This window comes from Girardinichthys multiradiatus, chromosome 23 (assembly GCF_021462225.1).
Source record: "Girardinichthys multiradiatus isolate DD_20200921_A chromosome 23, DD_fGirMul_XY1, whole genome shotgun sequence".
In the NCBI taxonomy this organism is placed as follows: domain Eukaryota; kingdom Metazoa; phylum Chordata; class Actinopteri; order Cyprinodontiformes; family Goodeidae; genus Girardinichthys; species Girardinichthys multiradiatus.
The window spans coordinates 37,351,822-37,368,449 of record NC_061815.1 but is presented as its reverse complement, the minus strand read 5'-3'; the positions used below and the strand labels follow the sequence as shown (position 1 = coordinate 37,368,449).

The 16,628-nt window shown below is 40.2% G+C and overlaps 1 protein-coding gene across 5 annotated transcripts in view; it reads right to left on the bottom strand.

The window, feature by feature from the left end:
- The window catches only part of diaph2 (diaphanous-related formin 2), a 555,642-nt gene that overhangs the window by 90,284 nt on the left and 448,730 nt on the right, over positions 1-16,628 (bottom strand). For all 5 annotated transcript variants that reach the window (XM_047353019.1, XM_047353022.1, XM_047353021.1 and 2 more), the window contains one exon: positions 8,328-8,463. In XM_047353019.1, the coding sequence (XP_047208975.1) occupies positions 8,328-8,463 (136 nt within the window). The remainder of the gene's footprint in view (positions 1-8,327; positions 8,464-16,628) is intronic.

The following is a 16,628-nucleotide window of genomic DNA, read 5'->3' as shown; positions in this document are numbered from 1 at the left end:
GAAATGGATGAAAAATGATAAATGGCTTTCAACATTTTTAACAAATAAAAAATGCTAAATGTGTGGAGTGCACATATTCTACCCCTTTTACTATTATACATCTGAATAAAACACATTGCAACCAGTTGCCTTTAAAAGTCAATACTTTGTAAAATTACCTTTTCCTGACGTTTCTTGGGGTATATCTTTACGAGCTTTGCACATCCATAGCTTCTTATATTGGAGCTCCTTCTTAAATTTAGCCCAAGTGTTTTTACATAAACTCTTAGTAGCATCCCTGTTCCCACATGATGATGCTGCCACCATCATGTTTAACCATAGGGAAGATTTGTTCAAGGGTTTAGATTTTTGTCACATCAGATTTTGCATGTAGGCCAAAAAGTAAAAATTTGAGCTCATCTGATCAGAGGAAACACTTTCAGATGTTTGCTGTGTCTCCTACATGGTTTGTGACAGATTATAGATGGTATTTCTGATGGCTTCCTTTCAGCAATAGCTTTTGTCTGGCATAATTTGTGGATTTTTGGAATGACGGAGTAATAAGTGTCAATTCACCAGTTTCCCCCACCTGAGTTGTTGATCTCTGCAGCGCCTCCAGAGTTACCATTCACTAATTTTTTATAAAATATATCTAAGGTCTTCACATAACAGCTGTGTTTATATTGAAATTAAATGATGTATAGGAATACTCTCCTAATTATGACACTGGATTTTATTTAGTGTTACCAGAGTAAAAGGGGCTATATACAAATCCACACAACAGTTTAAGAGTGAAATAACGAAAAAAAATTCAAGATGTTAGGATTATTTTCCAAGATCTTGCATAGAATGGCAGCATTTCCAGGAAGCAGAAATTACACTTGAGGGGAATAACAAGGCAGCAAATTGAGAAGTACTGTAACATATATCATTGTTACATTGTTGAAAGGTCCCACCTTGTTTTATTTGTTCTATATCAAACATGAAGGTCAGCTACAGCTATAATATCCGCTTCATTTTTCCAAGCTAAGCTGGGATGTAGCAACAAGCTTCTACAGAAACATTTCTTTTTATCTGCTTATGTCCCTGACCTTCACGTCTCCAAAGCTATCTTCCCCAGTAATATTTGCCACATCTGCTGAGCTGTAAGGACACTATGCAAACTTTGAGAGGCAGCCTGTCCACCCCATCGTGGGATGTCAGCTCTTGTCTAAGATCACCTGGCTGGCATGGCTGCTACGCAGGTATGTGCTGGCCTACTGGCAGCTGTCAGTGTCACACAGAGCCATCAATCTGCAGCTCCAGCACCGTCACTCCTGACAGGGCTCTGTCAGCCACAAGCAGTCAGTTGGCTGCACAGAAATATGTCACTTTAGTTTAGCATATCACAAAAATCAAAACATGAATAGTAAAAAAAAAAAAAAATCAGTTTAAAAATACATCAAAAAGAAATAAAAATCTGCAGTCAACTTTGACATAAAACAGTGAGATTTAGGGACATGTGATGAGATATGGAGTCAAAACACATGAAACAAGTCACACATGTACCAGTTTCTGAACATGTGGATCTTAAAGGTTTTTCAGGGTTCCTACAAAGTCTGGAAAATTATGTTATGTCTGAAATTTATTTGTCTTTCAGGTTTGGATGAGTATTCAAGCCTTTATCCATCCATCCATCCATCCATCCATCCATCCATCCCTCCCTCCATCCCATCCCATCCCATCCCATGCCATGGCTAAAATAATGTATAACTCTGAAAATAACAGTCTGAACAAGTGTTGTATTTTGAAGTATGAAAAACCCGTTCTTTTACCTGATTGAAAATAAGTATAACAAATTCAAATCTTGTCACTTCTACATCCAGCTTGTGCAGTTCAATGTATACTTCTACAGAAATAAACAGAGTATGCAAACCTTGCAGTCTGCTGTCAAGGCCTAACCTAACTAACCTCACCGACTTGTTGTTCCCTCATATTTAGAAAATATACGCTTCTCTGAGAGAAGCCCACTTTTTATTTGTGCAAACATACAGCATTTGATCCACAGCGAGTGAAAGGTTGACAAGAAGGATGCATAAATAGATGCTGCAGGCCCATCATTGTCAACATGCCAACTGCTCTCTGCAGAAAATCATACAGACATGGAGACCTCATTTTAGCAGGCCTTGCTGAGATGGAAGAATGCCTAAAAAACTTACCCACTCCAAAAAACATACAGAGCTTTGGAAGAGCTAAGGAGGACACAATTGTTTACGATAAAAATCAACTGTGGCGGCATTATCTTGAGCTGAACTCCATGTCCATTCTTAAACTATTATTACTGTGCACATTTCAGATGTCTAATTTATTCACCTTTAGGCTCACTGATTTGTAAGCACAAATATAGAATTTACGTTGTTTTTATCCAGCTTCCAGATGCTGAGTGAACAAAGATAACGGCATAAAAGATGATTATAATGTGTGTTTAGAGACTATGTTGTAACATATGTCCCATACCAAAACACATTTATCACAAGCAGTACTCTGTTAAAGCAAAGCAATGTATGGATATGCATTTTTTCTGGTGTCTGCAAGCTGTTGCAATGGATTGAAGCAGCTGGGTGGTCTTTAATCCATTCAGCGAAAAATGATGCAATCAAGACAGAATAAAAACAAACAGCATGGATAGAGCTTCTGTATGTTTTTTAAGGTTTAACTGAAACTGTTTTTTAACAGGTTTTAGTAAAAAAAAAGCCAACTGTGCAATCACAACTTTCAATTTTCATCTTGGGAGCTTTATGAAAGTCTTAATACACCCAGAACCTTTTCACATATTTCCACATAACAGCAACAAACTTCAATTAATTCTGTAGGATTTCTATGGGTTAGACCACCACCCACAATGCAACTGACAGGCCTGGCAAGGAGGGAATTAATCACGGAAGCGGCAAACAGGCCCTTGATAACTCCGTAGGAGCTGCAGACATCCACAGCTCAGGTGGGAGAATCTGTTGTCTTGTGCTCAAAAAATCTTGACTTTGTGGCAGAGTGGAAAAAATTAGGCAATAAAAAGTAACTATCTGTGGCAGAAAACTAACTAAAAATCACAGTGGACACATCATCCGAACAATGAGACATGGTGGTGGCAGCATCATGCTGTGGGGATGCTATACTTCAGCAGGGGCATGGAAGCTGGTCGGAGCTGATGGGAAGGTGGATGAAGATAAATGCAGGACAATCCTGGAAGAAAACCTGGTAAAGGCCACAACAGACTTCAGAGCGGGTCGGGGAGTTCACCCTTCCAGCAGGACAACCACAGTAAACATACAGCTACAAATTAAATGAAACAGTTCTGATCAAAGAATGTTTATGAATTAAAATAACCCAGTCAAAGTTCAAGCCTAAATGTAATTATGAACACGTGGGAAGACATGGAAACTGGGACTGACAGCTACTTTCCATGACTGAGCTTGAGCTACTTTACATGAAGAATGGACTACAATTTCACTCCAGCGTGTCCTGGGCCGTCCCCTGGGCCTCCTCCCGACGGGACGTGCCTGGAACACCTCTCGAGGAAGGCGTCCAGGAGGCATCCGGTATAGATGCTCGAGCCACCTTAACTGGCTCCTCTCGATGTGGAGGAGCAGCGGCTCTACTCCGAGCCCCTCCCGGATGGCCGAGCTCCTCACCCTATCTCTAAGGGAGTGCCCGGCCACCCTACGGAGGAAGCTTATTTCAGCCGCTTGTATCCGGGTTTCTCGTTCTTTCGGTCATGACCCAAAGTTCATGGCCATAGGTGAGGGTAGGAACATAGACCGACCGGTAAATTGAGAGCTTTGCTTTTCGGCTCAGCTCTCCCTTCACCACAACGGACCGGCACAGTGCCCCCATTACTGCGGCAGCCGCACCGATCCGTCTGTCGATCTCCCGCTCCATTTTTCCCTCACTCGTGAACAAGACCCCGAGATACTTAAACTCCTCCACTTGAGGCAGGAACTCCCCTCCAACCTGTTTTGGTTTATTTTTTACAAAAAGGTATTTCTGGTACCTGGATGAAATATAACAGTCTACTAGCATGTACGTCTTTGTTGTGTGTTTATTCATATGTGCTTGATGCCAAGCCACATTGTGCTCAAAAAACACGTATGCGCTTTCCGGCTCTGTTGAGACCTTAGTGAATTTGACTGGGATACACAGTTGACATGCGGGTTCAGACACTTGCCCCAGACGGGGGCAATGACCCTGGTGATGCCAGCCATGCAGGCGACCAGAGGGGCCTGCTTCTCTTCACTCCAACGCCTTAGAGAAAGAAAGTCTTTACAGAGCCCAGCTATCTGCTGGTGACATTGTTTCATTTCCTGCAATAAAAATATCCTGCTCTTACCCTATAATAGACACAGGCATTAGCTTGGGTTTTTATTCTACAGTGCCCAACAGTCACTTCCACTGATCTAAAGTGGTTCTATAAATGTTGAACAGCTGGTCAGTTCAAGAGAATCCACTTAGAGCAAATTAAAACAAATTGAGTGACTGAGTAATGATTTTATAAGATATTTCATACATTAAGATTTCAAATACTTAACTGAGAAAAGTGTTTAGTGATACACTTCTCTTATCTATCAGTTACTTAGCTGTAAAAGGAGATAAATTCAAGGGGGAAACATTTTTTTTATATATTACCACTTCCCTAAAAGCAATTGTCTGCCTGACATGGTGCCATCCTGGCAAAAAGCTAAATGAATTAAACTCTCATTAAAAATGCATTTCATTGTTAATCATTTGCGAGTAACGAGGATTAGGTTGGAATTTGTGAAATGACATAAAATCTACCCCTTCTCAAAAATAGACTCCTGAAATTGCATTAAACAAAATACTATTTTCCATCAAGCAGTCTTTTAATCCACAATATGAGCAAAGTAGTAAATCCCTAAAATAGATAAGACACTGACCTGTGCTTAATTCTCATAATACAATAGGCATATGTTTGCTCCATCTGCTCAGCTAATGCATCTATAAACACAGCAAACATAGTCGGTTCTAGTCAATTTCTATCTGTCTGATCTCTAAGAGCAGGTGTATAAAAAATACATTTCAGGATTTCATTTAGCCTTCTAACCCCTAAAATTCAAAATAAATGTCCATAATGTTTGGCCATGATTAATTAATGGAGAGAGGAATTACCCGAGTCTCTTTGTGTTGCTCACCCTGGTGTTTTCCCTAACCTTAGCAGAAAACAAGAGTGATGCTCAGCATGAAATATTGATAGGAAAATCACCTCAAATAACCAACTCTTCCAATATGTGAAGCACATGTAGAATTTTAGAGCAGGCTGGGAGACAAGAGCCGAGACTCTCAAGCCAAGGCTGTCAAACAGGGAGGAAAGGAGGCGCACAGAAGAAAGACGCGCAACAAGAAAAACATTGAATTTCCAACCAAACAGCTTAAAAGGAACTATGAGACAGAGGGTGCGAGCGCAAACCACCAAGCTGCTTTAACCTCCACCCTTGTTCAGGATGAAGCTCAGATTCCTATTCATCAGTCACATTAAAAGCCCGCTTACCCCTCCTTAGATTTCTTTCCAAACAGAAACAACTGAAGAAAGAAAAACATTTTCAAGGTTGGAAAAACATTATTCAGTTAATGACCTTGACAGCAGAAAAACAGAGCTGAGCACATCTTGGATTTAGAAAGTGAGTAGTCCATATCCATCATCATGACAGTCCGGTAGTCTGGGTGCTGGGAGCAAAATTAAATTTTTGGCAAACTAATACTGCACATCCCCGAGAACAACTCATTCCCAGTGAGAAACATGGTGGTGGGAGCATCATGCTGTGGGGTTACCTTTTTTTGGGTAGGGCGGGGAAGCTGGCCAGAGTTGATGAAAGAAAATAAAGGCAAGGCAGTGAGCCAGAAATATTTATGCATGTAAAACTTTAGTGATTTCAAGGTACTTTGGTAGGAGTTCATTAGCAGTAAAAATCAATATCCCCCTGGTCAAGACATTTTTTAATGTTTTGGATGAATTCTTGGACTGACTGTGATGCTCCCCCATTTCATCTTAAGCTTTCTAGAAAACACCTGAAGATTTTGGGTCAAAACTGACTGTTAATTGTAACCCCGCTCCTAGAAGAAATAAAACCCCTCAGCATGATGCTGCCAACACCATGTTTCACAGTAGGCATGGCGTTCTTTTGTGTGATGTGCCGCGTTGTTTCTGTGACAAACATAGCTTTTGAATTTTTGGCCTAAGAGGTACAGCTTGGTTTAATCAGATCACAACATGTTCTCCCACAAGGCTTGGGTAGATTTTAACGCAGCCTGAATGTTGTCTTTGGGGGAAAAAAGGCTTCCGTCTCGCAACCTTACTTCCCCACCCTGGCTTGTGGGGATAAAGGTGATTTTTGTCACATGTAAAACACAACCAGTGCCTGTTGTAAATTGGTACAGCTCATTTACTGTTAATGTGGGCATCTTGGTAACCTTTCTGCAAAATATATTTTTAGCTGAAAGGATTCTAATGAATAAAAAACTTGCTAGGACACCTAAACTTGTGAGATCCACCAGATACCAAAGACGACTAAATGCCAAAATTACCTAAATGGTACCTCAGCCGATTATTAGTTTAAGGATGCACACCCTTTACAACCAGGTTGTCGTACTTCATTTTATTTTTTAAATCCCCCCCCCTTTCAGATTTTTATTTTCTGTTTAATTGTACAGAATATGTGATAGTGACGGTGGAGAACTCTTAAAAATGATGTTTCATTTGTCTCAATTTATTGCATCTCATAAACCTCCACGGGTTGCACCCCCATGAGAAACACTGTTTACTCCTACTTGCTTCTGGTTGGAGCTAAGATTCGCATTCATCAGACACTTTAATGGAGCCCTGCATCCGTTTGTCCTTCCTTAAATTGCATTCCACATAGAAACAAGCAAAGATACATGAAAATATTCAAAATAAAAAAAAAATCAAGGTAAGGACCTTGACAGTAGAAAAGCTGGCAGTGCTGAATGCATCTTGGATTAAGAAAGTGAGTCTTCATAATTTTTCAAGGTCACAGTCATTGAGACAGTCCAGTAATCTAGGTGTCGGTGCACAGCACAATCCCCACTATCTTGGAGGCTCCAGGCAACGCTGCCCATGTCATCCTCATGTTTTATTCATTCTGAATGTCATATTATGGCATTCAAAAACCAAGATCAAAATCTGCTCTGGCAGAAATATTTAATATCCTACCACTTCTCCATCCTTCTCCATCTGGTTCGCCAGACACAGACAGAGAGGGGTAGACAGCCTCCTTCAGCTCAGCCATGTTGGATTATTGAAAGTAAAGCTTTCAGAGAGGTCTCTGCTCAGGGAACACAAAAAAAAGAGGGCGAGAGAAGAACTGTAGCATGCATCAATTATCTTGGAGAGTCTGTGGCGTGCTGGAGAGTGTCTTGTCATATTTCCCAATGTGGCTGGGCTACAGAGAGGTCCTTGGCTAGGATTGACATTTAGAAACTGGTGTGGAAATCCCAGTCTGTTTGTCAAAAAATATGAATAAATAATGGACAGAGTACTGCGCTTACTGCCTGTAAAGCCTCCCAGGCTTGAAATTCCTTCAGTGTCATTGGCATAACTAGACACAGGCATCAGGCTTTGTCACCATATTTCTTCCCCATGTGTGAAACAACTGCAGCTCACACTGATCAATACATGGCTTGCTGGCATTGCTGGAGGACAGTGGAGTCATTATAGCATTTCACAACAATGAAACTAAAACGCCGTCTGGAAACGGTGTTATACTGTTGTTTTTCCTTATGTTGCTTCCACGTAATGAATGAAAAACTACAGGCGCAGTAATGATCATGTTGAAATTGCCATCTACAGAGCAATCTTCACTTTAGTCGTTAAAGCAGGCCTTAATTTTCTATCTTTACATGCAGCCCGTATTTTCCAGTGTGTGTCTCTGTAAGCAAGCGGCTTATTTGAGTTTATTTGTGACTACTTTCCAATAACTGGAAGCATCACTGAATAAAATGTGTTCAATTTTTAGATACAGCAGAGGGAGAATGTTTTTTGTCTACAGAATGTGGATAAATAGAAAATACCAATTCTAGCATAACCTTTCTTTTGTCTGGAAGCACTGACTGAGCTATGAAAGCACTGTTAACATGAGATTCCCTTAAAGTTGAAAATGAACTAAAAAAATAAAAAGGAGGCCCTCCCCTAGCTTCTTCACATCAGTATCAGCGTCTGAGTTCAAATCTGTGCAGTAAATTTCCATGAAACCCTGTTTCCGCCCTTCTGCTTCTTGTCCCCTGAACTCCCCACCTGCCTTCCCATCTCCATCTCGGCAGCAGCATGGGGAGAAGCAGCGTACCTTTGTTCATGTCAATCAGCTGCTTCTTCTTCTGCTGACGCTCCTGCTTCTCTCGCTCAGCTTTCTCCTTCGCCAGCTTGGCTCTCTTGATCTTCTCCTCCATCTCCCTCTTCTTGTGGTTCTCCTTCACAGCTTCCTGATGAGGTGCACACACACAGACACATATAAACAGATAAAATCAGAATGTTGCTCTGCCACTTTCACTCTTTTATCATCTTCTCTACTGTACAGCTTACAGAAGCAGCACAATACCATCAGCAAATTCTTATTCAGCGATGGGCTTGATAGAGATAAGCTTCTGGAATAAACAATATATCTGTTGCTGTGTATGGGCTTCTTTTTTATTATAAGCCTATCTGTCACAGTGAGGTTTCTGTGTGACTTCACATGTTTTCAGTTCCACAGCTGATTTATTGTCCTAAATGCATCAATGAAGACATTCATACATAACCAGCACCTTCCAAAAGTATTCATACCACTTGCATTTTTCCACATTTTATCACGATACAACAACATATTTCACTGTATTTCATAGAGATTTTATGTGATCAAACACAAAGTATATGCTTACACTGGAATTAAAAATACATGGGTTTTAACATAATTAATTATTAATAAAAATCTGAAAATGTACATTTAAATTCAGCCATATCTATTCTGATTCTTCTGAAGAGATTTCCTAGAAAACAGAGTCCACCTGTAGAATAATTTTATCTCAGTACAAATGCAACCATTCTACGAAGGCCTAGAAGATTTTTTAGAGAACAAAATGAATCATGAAGACAAAAAATAATAAAGGAGATGTTTAAAACAAGCTCAGGTTGTAAAACAATATCTCAAGTTTCGAACTTCTCAACCCAACCTAAATGGACAGGGAGGCAAGGAGAGCATTAATCAGAGAAGCAAAAGCAAGTCTGATGGCGTTCAATTAGTGGTTAACAACCACGCAAAAAAAAAATACAATTTCAGCAAAAAAAAAATCGGAATTGAGCATCAAGACCTGCAGTTTATATGTAGTCATTGAGAGCCTGAATACATAGTACTTGAATAATTAGCTAACACTTATTCTGGATAATGTGATATTGCTATAACGTTACATTAGCGCTGACTTGTGCAGCCCTACTAAATACAAGGCTATCCTGGAAGAAAACCTGTTTGATGATTCCTTTCTAGATGTGTATAACTGGTTTAGACATGGCTGAATGCATGCACATGCCACAATTTTCTGATTTTTAGCTGTAAAAAAAGTTTGAAAACCAGGAAACATTTACCTTCAACTTGACAATTATGCACTTCTTTAAGTTGGTCCATAACACATTGAAGTTTGTATTTGTAAAGAAACAAAGTGTGAAATGGTTCGAGGTGCTGAACTCTCCTGCAAGTTGCTGTATAATATAATTCAGGCATATTTCTTTTGACAACATTGGCAAGATATTTCAAGGAGAAAGCAACATGTAGCAGCAACATGTAACTCGTGGCGAGTTCAGGAGTCAAAAAGAATCCTTCTCCTCTGCGGTTACCAACTGAAATGCCAGGAAGGAACCAGGCATAGAGAGATAAAAACCATATGTATTCAGCCTTGTACAAACATGTCAGTTTGTTCTGCTGCAAGTAGGGAATAAGATGCAACCGTGTGACCTTTGGAGACAACAAAATGTTGTTGCATGCTATGCCTGTGGTGCAGCCAAGGTTTCATGTGTGGGAGGTCATACTTCATGTTAGGAAATCTGTACAATTACATGTACTAAGGTTGGAGTCAATTCACATCGTTATGCTTCAGCTCATCTGTGGAGTTGTCTCTCCCATATGCATTCATGTAGGCAGCTTTAAGCAAAGGCATAACCCTCTCTGAGCAGTGATATAATAAGTGGCGACAGTAGGCCCCCCATCTACTGCCCCTGTGGTCCTGATGAGTGTGCCGTGTTGGCAGCTAAGACACAGGGATTATGTGGATTGCGGGAAAGGAACAAGGAAAGAGCAACTCATCATGCCAGTCAATAGCGGCTCTTTTCTACATGTCCAAGGACATGGGCTCTCGTTGTCACCGCCTCCTTGATGGATGACAAGGGCAAGGAGAGCAGCAAAAACAGAGAGAGAAGAGAGAGATGGAGTAATTGTGATGAAATCAAGTGTAAATGATGGAAATAACCAAAATGATAGTGAAGACAGGGCGAGTTTTAATATTGTGTGCAAACAGTGATTACTTGGCTCTAACTGCTGCAAGTCAGCGACAGCTCTCATATCAACCTGTATTTAATCACCACATCAAGGTTGTGTAAATTATTCCGCTGCCCCCTACACAGGATATTGATTGCATCCACTCTACCGCTGCTTTGGACGAGATGAGAGCTGTGCTAAGTATTTAGTAACCAAACAGTTGACTTCCACATTTTGTTTAAGTGATGGGCAGCTCAGACAGCAGGGAATCTATGGCCCCCATCCACCTACAGCTTCAGCTAATTTCTAAAGGGACGTTGCTGCGCTACTTGGTATGTTCAGCATAAATCGGGATATAAATTATGTAGATTACATATAAAAGTGCCTATTCTAAACAATTAATTCTGACTGTAAACATGATTATGCAACATAATTTAGGTGCTCTAATCAAACAGCACTTTTAATAATCGAAGCTCTGCATCAATTCAATTCAATTCAGTTTATTTATATAGCGCCAATTCACAACCCATGTCGTCTCAAGGCACTTCACAAAAGTCAGGTACATATATTCCAATTAATCCTAACCATTGAACAGTGCAGTCGGAGTTAACTTTTTATTCAAATTGGATAAAACGTTTTTCTGTCTAAGGAAACCCAGCAGATTTCATCCAGTTAGTGACTTGCAGCATTCACTCCTCCTGGATGAGCATGTAGAGACAGTGGACAGTCACTGGCGTTGACTTTGCAGCAATCCCTCATACTGAGCATACATGTAGCGACAGTGGAGAGGAAAAACTCCCTTTTAACAGGAAGAGACCTCCAGCAGAACCAGGGGGGGGGGGGGGGGGGGGGGGGGGGCAGTAAAATGACCTGCCACCATCCTAATGCTAAACTATTTTGCTCCATTGCTAATGTGTGACTATGGCATTTATCTTCATTCGTGGAGAAGATGATAATGGAAGATACGCCCTGACCGATTGTTGAACATCTGATTTAGGAGGAGCAGTGTGGCTTCCCTCTGAGCTCTGGAACAATATCTGGACCAAATCTTTAACGTTGTGGAGTTGCGGAGGGAGACATGGTTTTCCAATCTACATCAGGAGAACAATCCTGTGTCCCAAAATATTTTGTAAAGTTGCTGCAGGAGTACTGGTGCTGTCAGGGTTCTCTGGTTCTTGTATGTTTAAAGCAAGAACTGTGCCTGCTTTGGGTTGGATTTCACTAGAACCTTCCCTGGTCACTGTCCTGTTTGTGGTGTACGTGGACAGGATCTGAGTCGGCTCCTGTTAAAACCTGTAATTACTCCAGAAAAAGAGGGATTTTATTATTTTTTTTATATCGGGAAGTCCTTACACACCCCTCCCACTGTGGCATACTCCAGAAGAGTAACCATGCCAACTTTAAATTTCAGACCAATCACACAATAGCATGACAAACACCGTGCAAGAAAAGTTCTACCGAGATGCAGTACAAGCTGCAAGAAATCCTAGACCAGGGTTCCAAAAATATAATGCAGTTTTATTTTCTTGCAGCCTTGGGAGAGAGAACAGATTTCTCTGTCCTTACAAAGTATTCACAGAGATTTAGACCAAGGCCATGGTTCTCAACTAAAAAAATAAAAATAAACTGCTCCCACCAGATTAGAGTTCCCTTTAGTGGGGGAGTTCAGATATCTTGGTATTGTGTTTGCGAGCTAGGAAGGATACATGGATTGAGACTTTATATGCATTAATGCAGCTGCTGCTCAGGTCTGTTATTGTCAAGAAAGAGCTGAGCCAAGAAGTGAAGGTTTCAATTTACCAGTCCTTCTACATTTCGAATCTCACAGAAAATGTGGAATTTTACTGAAAGATTGAGATCCCAGTTACAAGCGGCTGAAATCCACTTGTAGGGTAGCCCAGCTCAGCCTTAGAGATAGGATGAGGAGCTACATAATCCATGGGGAGGTGGTTTGGGCATCTGATCAGGACATCTCCTCGTTGCCTCCATTATGATGTTTTCCAGGCACTGCTGACTTGGAGGACACCCAACTCTTGCTTTAAGAGGCAATATATACCTTCTGACCTGGGAACCTGGAGTTTTTCTCAGTTAAAATTGACAAAAATTTACTACTACATCCAGAGAATGATTTTACTTCTGAGAACGTCTGGTCCCCAGGGAAATGTTCTTCTGCATGTATCTGTATTAAATATTACACATGCAAATGAAAAAAGGAAAAAAAATTTTTTGACAGAACAAAATGTGTTCTAAACAACATTCAGATGGCAAAAGCCATCAGTAATGCTGTAAAACTGAAATGGCACTTTTTTACACAAAGGCCATGATGCCCTTTCTGGCTCTGTTGTCTCTATAATTACTGAAATGTGTGTATTGTTCCTCCTTGACCCTGTGCAACGCAACACATCTCCCACAGCATGGTTCCCTTCCCATGCAGATGGGTTTGCCGGTCCAGTGAGGGCGTATTAAGTATTTCCAACTGCTCGGTTGCACCAATGATCTCACACAGAGAGAGTGTCATCGCTATATCTCATTTAAATTTTACAAACACTACAACGCCTGGGCTTTAAGTAGCAAATGTGTTTATTAGCCATCTGCTGCACTGTGTGCCAGGATGTGGGGTGAAATGGCTTCAAGAAGTTATAGGTTAGAGACTGGGAGACTTCTACTGCTATATACATGTATCCACATATTGATGGGTGACCTCCAAAGTCTGCAATAACTCTGCCACTGTACGTAAGTGAATGCATCACATAAACATGATGATTCAGCCGAGTCTGAAAGCAGTGATAATTTTGCATATTTCGATGGAATACATCAGCGTTATATCAAATAAGATGAGAAATGGCAACAACGCACATTTAAAATCATCTCATAAATGTTCTGACTTGTTACTTTATGGACCCACTCGGAGTTATTTAGTCATATTAGAAAGTCACTTCATTAACAAGGAAGACTGTTGGCTCATCCCAGCCCATCTGCTGTGCTTTGATAACTCATTAATGAAAAAGAATAACTCCCCATCCTCATGCTCCTGGTCAGGATTACATAGAACACTCCCTGCGATTGCATTTCACCCATACTCCATTTCAAAGTATGGCAGTAGCATTAAATTAACAAATGTTGAACTCCTCAAATACTGGCTGAAATAATATTTTATTGGCCTCAGAAAAAAAACAACAGGGTGAGGGAGAGACTGAGAACGAAACAGACGGAAAATAGAGTTAATGGATTCTCTTATCAGTTACATTCAGTTCTGCGAGGACTGTCTGTCAATGCGTTTGCTCAAATGCCTTATGTCGGTCGGGTGCATTAAGCTTCCGCTTTTTAGTAAAAGCAATTTAGGGTGACTGTGTTGCAAGGGAATTCTTTAATACAGCAGACGCTTTGTGCTGTGAAGGCATTACAAAGGGGGCGCAACAGAGAAAGAACTTAGCCAGGATGTTTCGTCCAAGTCATACAACTAAATGTCTCTGTATTTAAAATAAATAATAAATAAAAGTCAGCCGCACACCAGGCGTTCAAGAGGCTAAATTCAGCTAACATATCCACTGACAACAAGTCATCACATTTATTTGATTTGCCATTTGTCACAATCAGGAAGAGTCGATGTAGGTCAGCCTTTTTCAAGGATGAATGAAGCATAAGACATTTTAGTAAAAAACAAATTATAATAATAATGAGTTACTCTAGTTGTTTCATAGGGTAAAAAAAAATAAAAACAACATTTGAATAGGAACAACCATTTATTCCTTGTGCTCTGCAGGCAGATGGGATTAGCCTTTCTGTCAGCAAAGCTGAAGCGCCAAAAACTATAAATAATATCTGAGGAATGTGGTGATTAAAGGATTGTTTTTGTATGAATATATTAACTACACTATATCCCACTTACTTCTATCCCCTTAACCATAGCTGGAAAGTTTAAATCAGTAATAAAATATTCATATGCAGCTATTTGCTTGAGAGAATAATTTATTTTCTTGGGTGGATGCCTCTTTTACAGATATGCAACTCTGGAATCCTTCAGGGAGCGCTGCGTTGTGCGCTCGTGCACTTTGATCAGAGAGAATGAGAAGTGGGTTTCACACGAGGATCAGAGTAAGAAAAAGAAAGGGAATCAGACAAGGGGACCTTTCCGTTTGCATTAAGGGGTTGTGAAGAGAAAGAGAACGCCATCTGGACAGGAAGCCATCATCCTGACACCTGGAGCTTTACGGGAGGTGCCAGGAGGTAAAGAGGCAAAGGCAGGTAAATACATGTTTAAAAGATGGCTGAGAAAAAAAGAAATCCTTCCTTAGAGATGATTTTTACTTTACTATTCATATCGTCTCTATCATAACTAATTTAATTTTCTCTTGATTGCTGCATCAATAAACTGAAGGATCTTTTAGTTTTTCTTTAAGTTCAAATAGTTTTTTTTACCTTCGAGGTTTATGCATTTGAAAGGGAATGATCTGCTACTTTTTTTTTTACCAATGTTGGCCAAATTTTAAATTTTTAGCACGGCACACACTAAATGTAATAATGCACCCTGGTGTATGCTAGCTGAAAACACCTCCAAATATCACGTGATAAGTGATGGCAAGAGGCCAGGCTTCCCTGCTATTCTAAAAGCTCAATTAAGATTTGATGAGAGTTTGGGATTATTGGGATCAGCTAATTGTGTCCAAGTTTCATTCAGCTGACCCAAATCCTCACGTTTAGAACAACCCAGGAACTGTCATTGCTTATGCCAATCAAAAATGCTGGAACATAGAGAAGCAGGTTTAACATCAACTTGAACTGAGAGGGAGCTGACCGAGAAACAAGTGCTGCTCAGAAATCCAAACCTTCAAGCATGAATAAAATTTTAAGGTACCAACATTGAGAAGCAAAATACCTCCTGGAGGCAATACAATACCAATGTTTGGAGGAGTCGAGATGAGCCTTTTAAACCTACGTCAATGCCTTGCTATCACAGTCATTTCTCAGTTTTGATACTTTCCACCTCACGAAGAACACCTCTTTAGAGACAGACTAATGCAATAGTTAATTCTGCTTTTAAGACCCAATGTTAGCTTAACTGTCCTTGTTGGTGTTAGTTACTGCTGCCTGCTCTTGAGCTCTCAAGTTCTGTTTGTGCCATACAAGGCTTCTACAATAAACACCATGTTTAATCCAGCATTGCACACGTCTTGTGTTTGTCTTGCAAGGACCAGCATGAAGCATCTGCATGGGCCTATAGTCCAGGCCAGAGGGGATTTGACAGGGCCAAAGCATATGCGATCTTTCGTACGGTTCTGGTTCTTGACCCAAGAACAGAGGGTGAAAATCTTCTGGAAAGACTAGACATCTGAATCTGACAGGACACCAAACAATGCCAATGTGTTTATGAATGCTTTCTTTTAGAGTGAATGTGTTCTTTATTCAAATTTTAAGCTAATGTAAAACAGATTCCAGCCTTTCCGCACCCATGAAAAAAGAAATGTTCATTTTTATTACCATATTACTAAACATTTATTCCACTCGACACACTTAACAATGTTCACAAACAAACCAACAATGTACTAGTAGCCAACACTTATTTACCTGGTTACCCAAGCTTTGCTACACTGACTCACTTGTGAAAGTTTAAAAAACCTTCACTTTCAAAGCCTTTGTAATATTTTCACATGTGAAAGATCAGCACATAAAATAAACATTTAAATGTTGGGGATATCAAGTGACTTCTGTGTGACATAAATACAGGAACCCAAATTGATAGAGTTAAAAATACTATAAAATATATAAAACCTAAAGTTGCTTCCGCCTCTACCAGTGCCTGGACATTAGTAAGCTTTTTCAAGAACCAGAAAAGAAAAACAAAACCATTCAAAACCTTACACTCTAAAATAGCACTGGAAAAGACAATCTGCTATCAAAAAGGTATTGGGAGTCAGGAAAAATGGCATTATGACCTATTAAACAATGACATATGGAAGGAAATGACAGTAGGTGAGCCCAGTTACATTCTTGCTGAGAACAGTGGGAGAAATATAAAGTCCACAAGTAGTGCTGAACTCTCCTGCACTGAAAACTTTCTTATATTTTGAGGGTGACAAGGTGAAATGATTATCTCAAAACCAAAAGATAAAACAAATACCTTGATGGCTTCTGAAATTGCAGAGG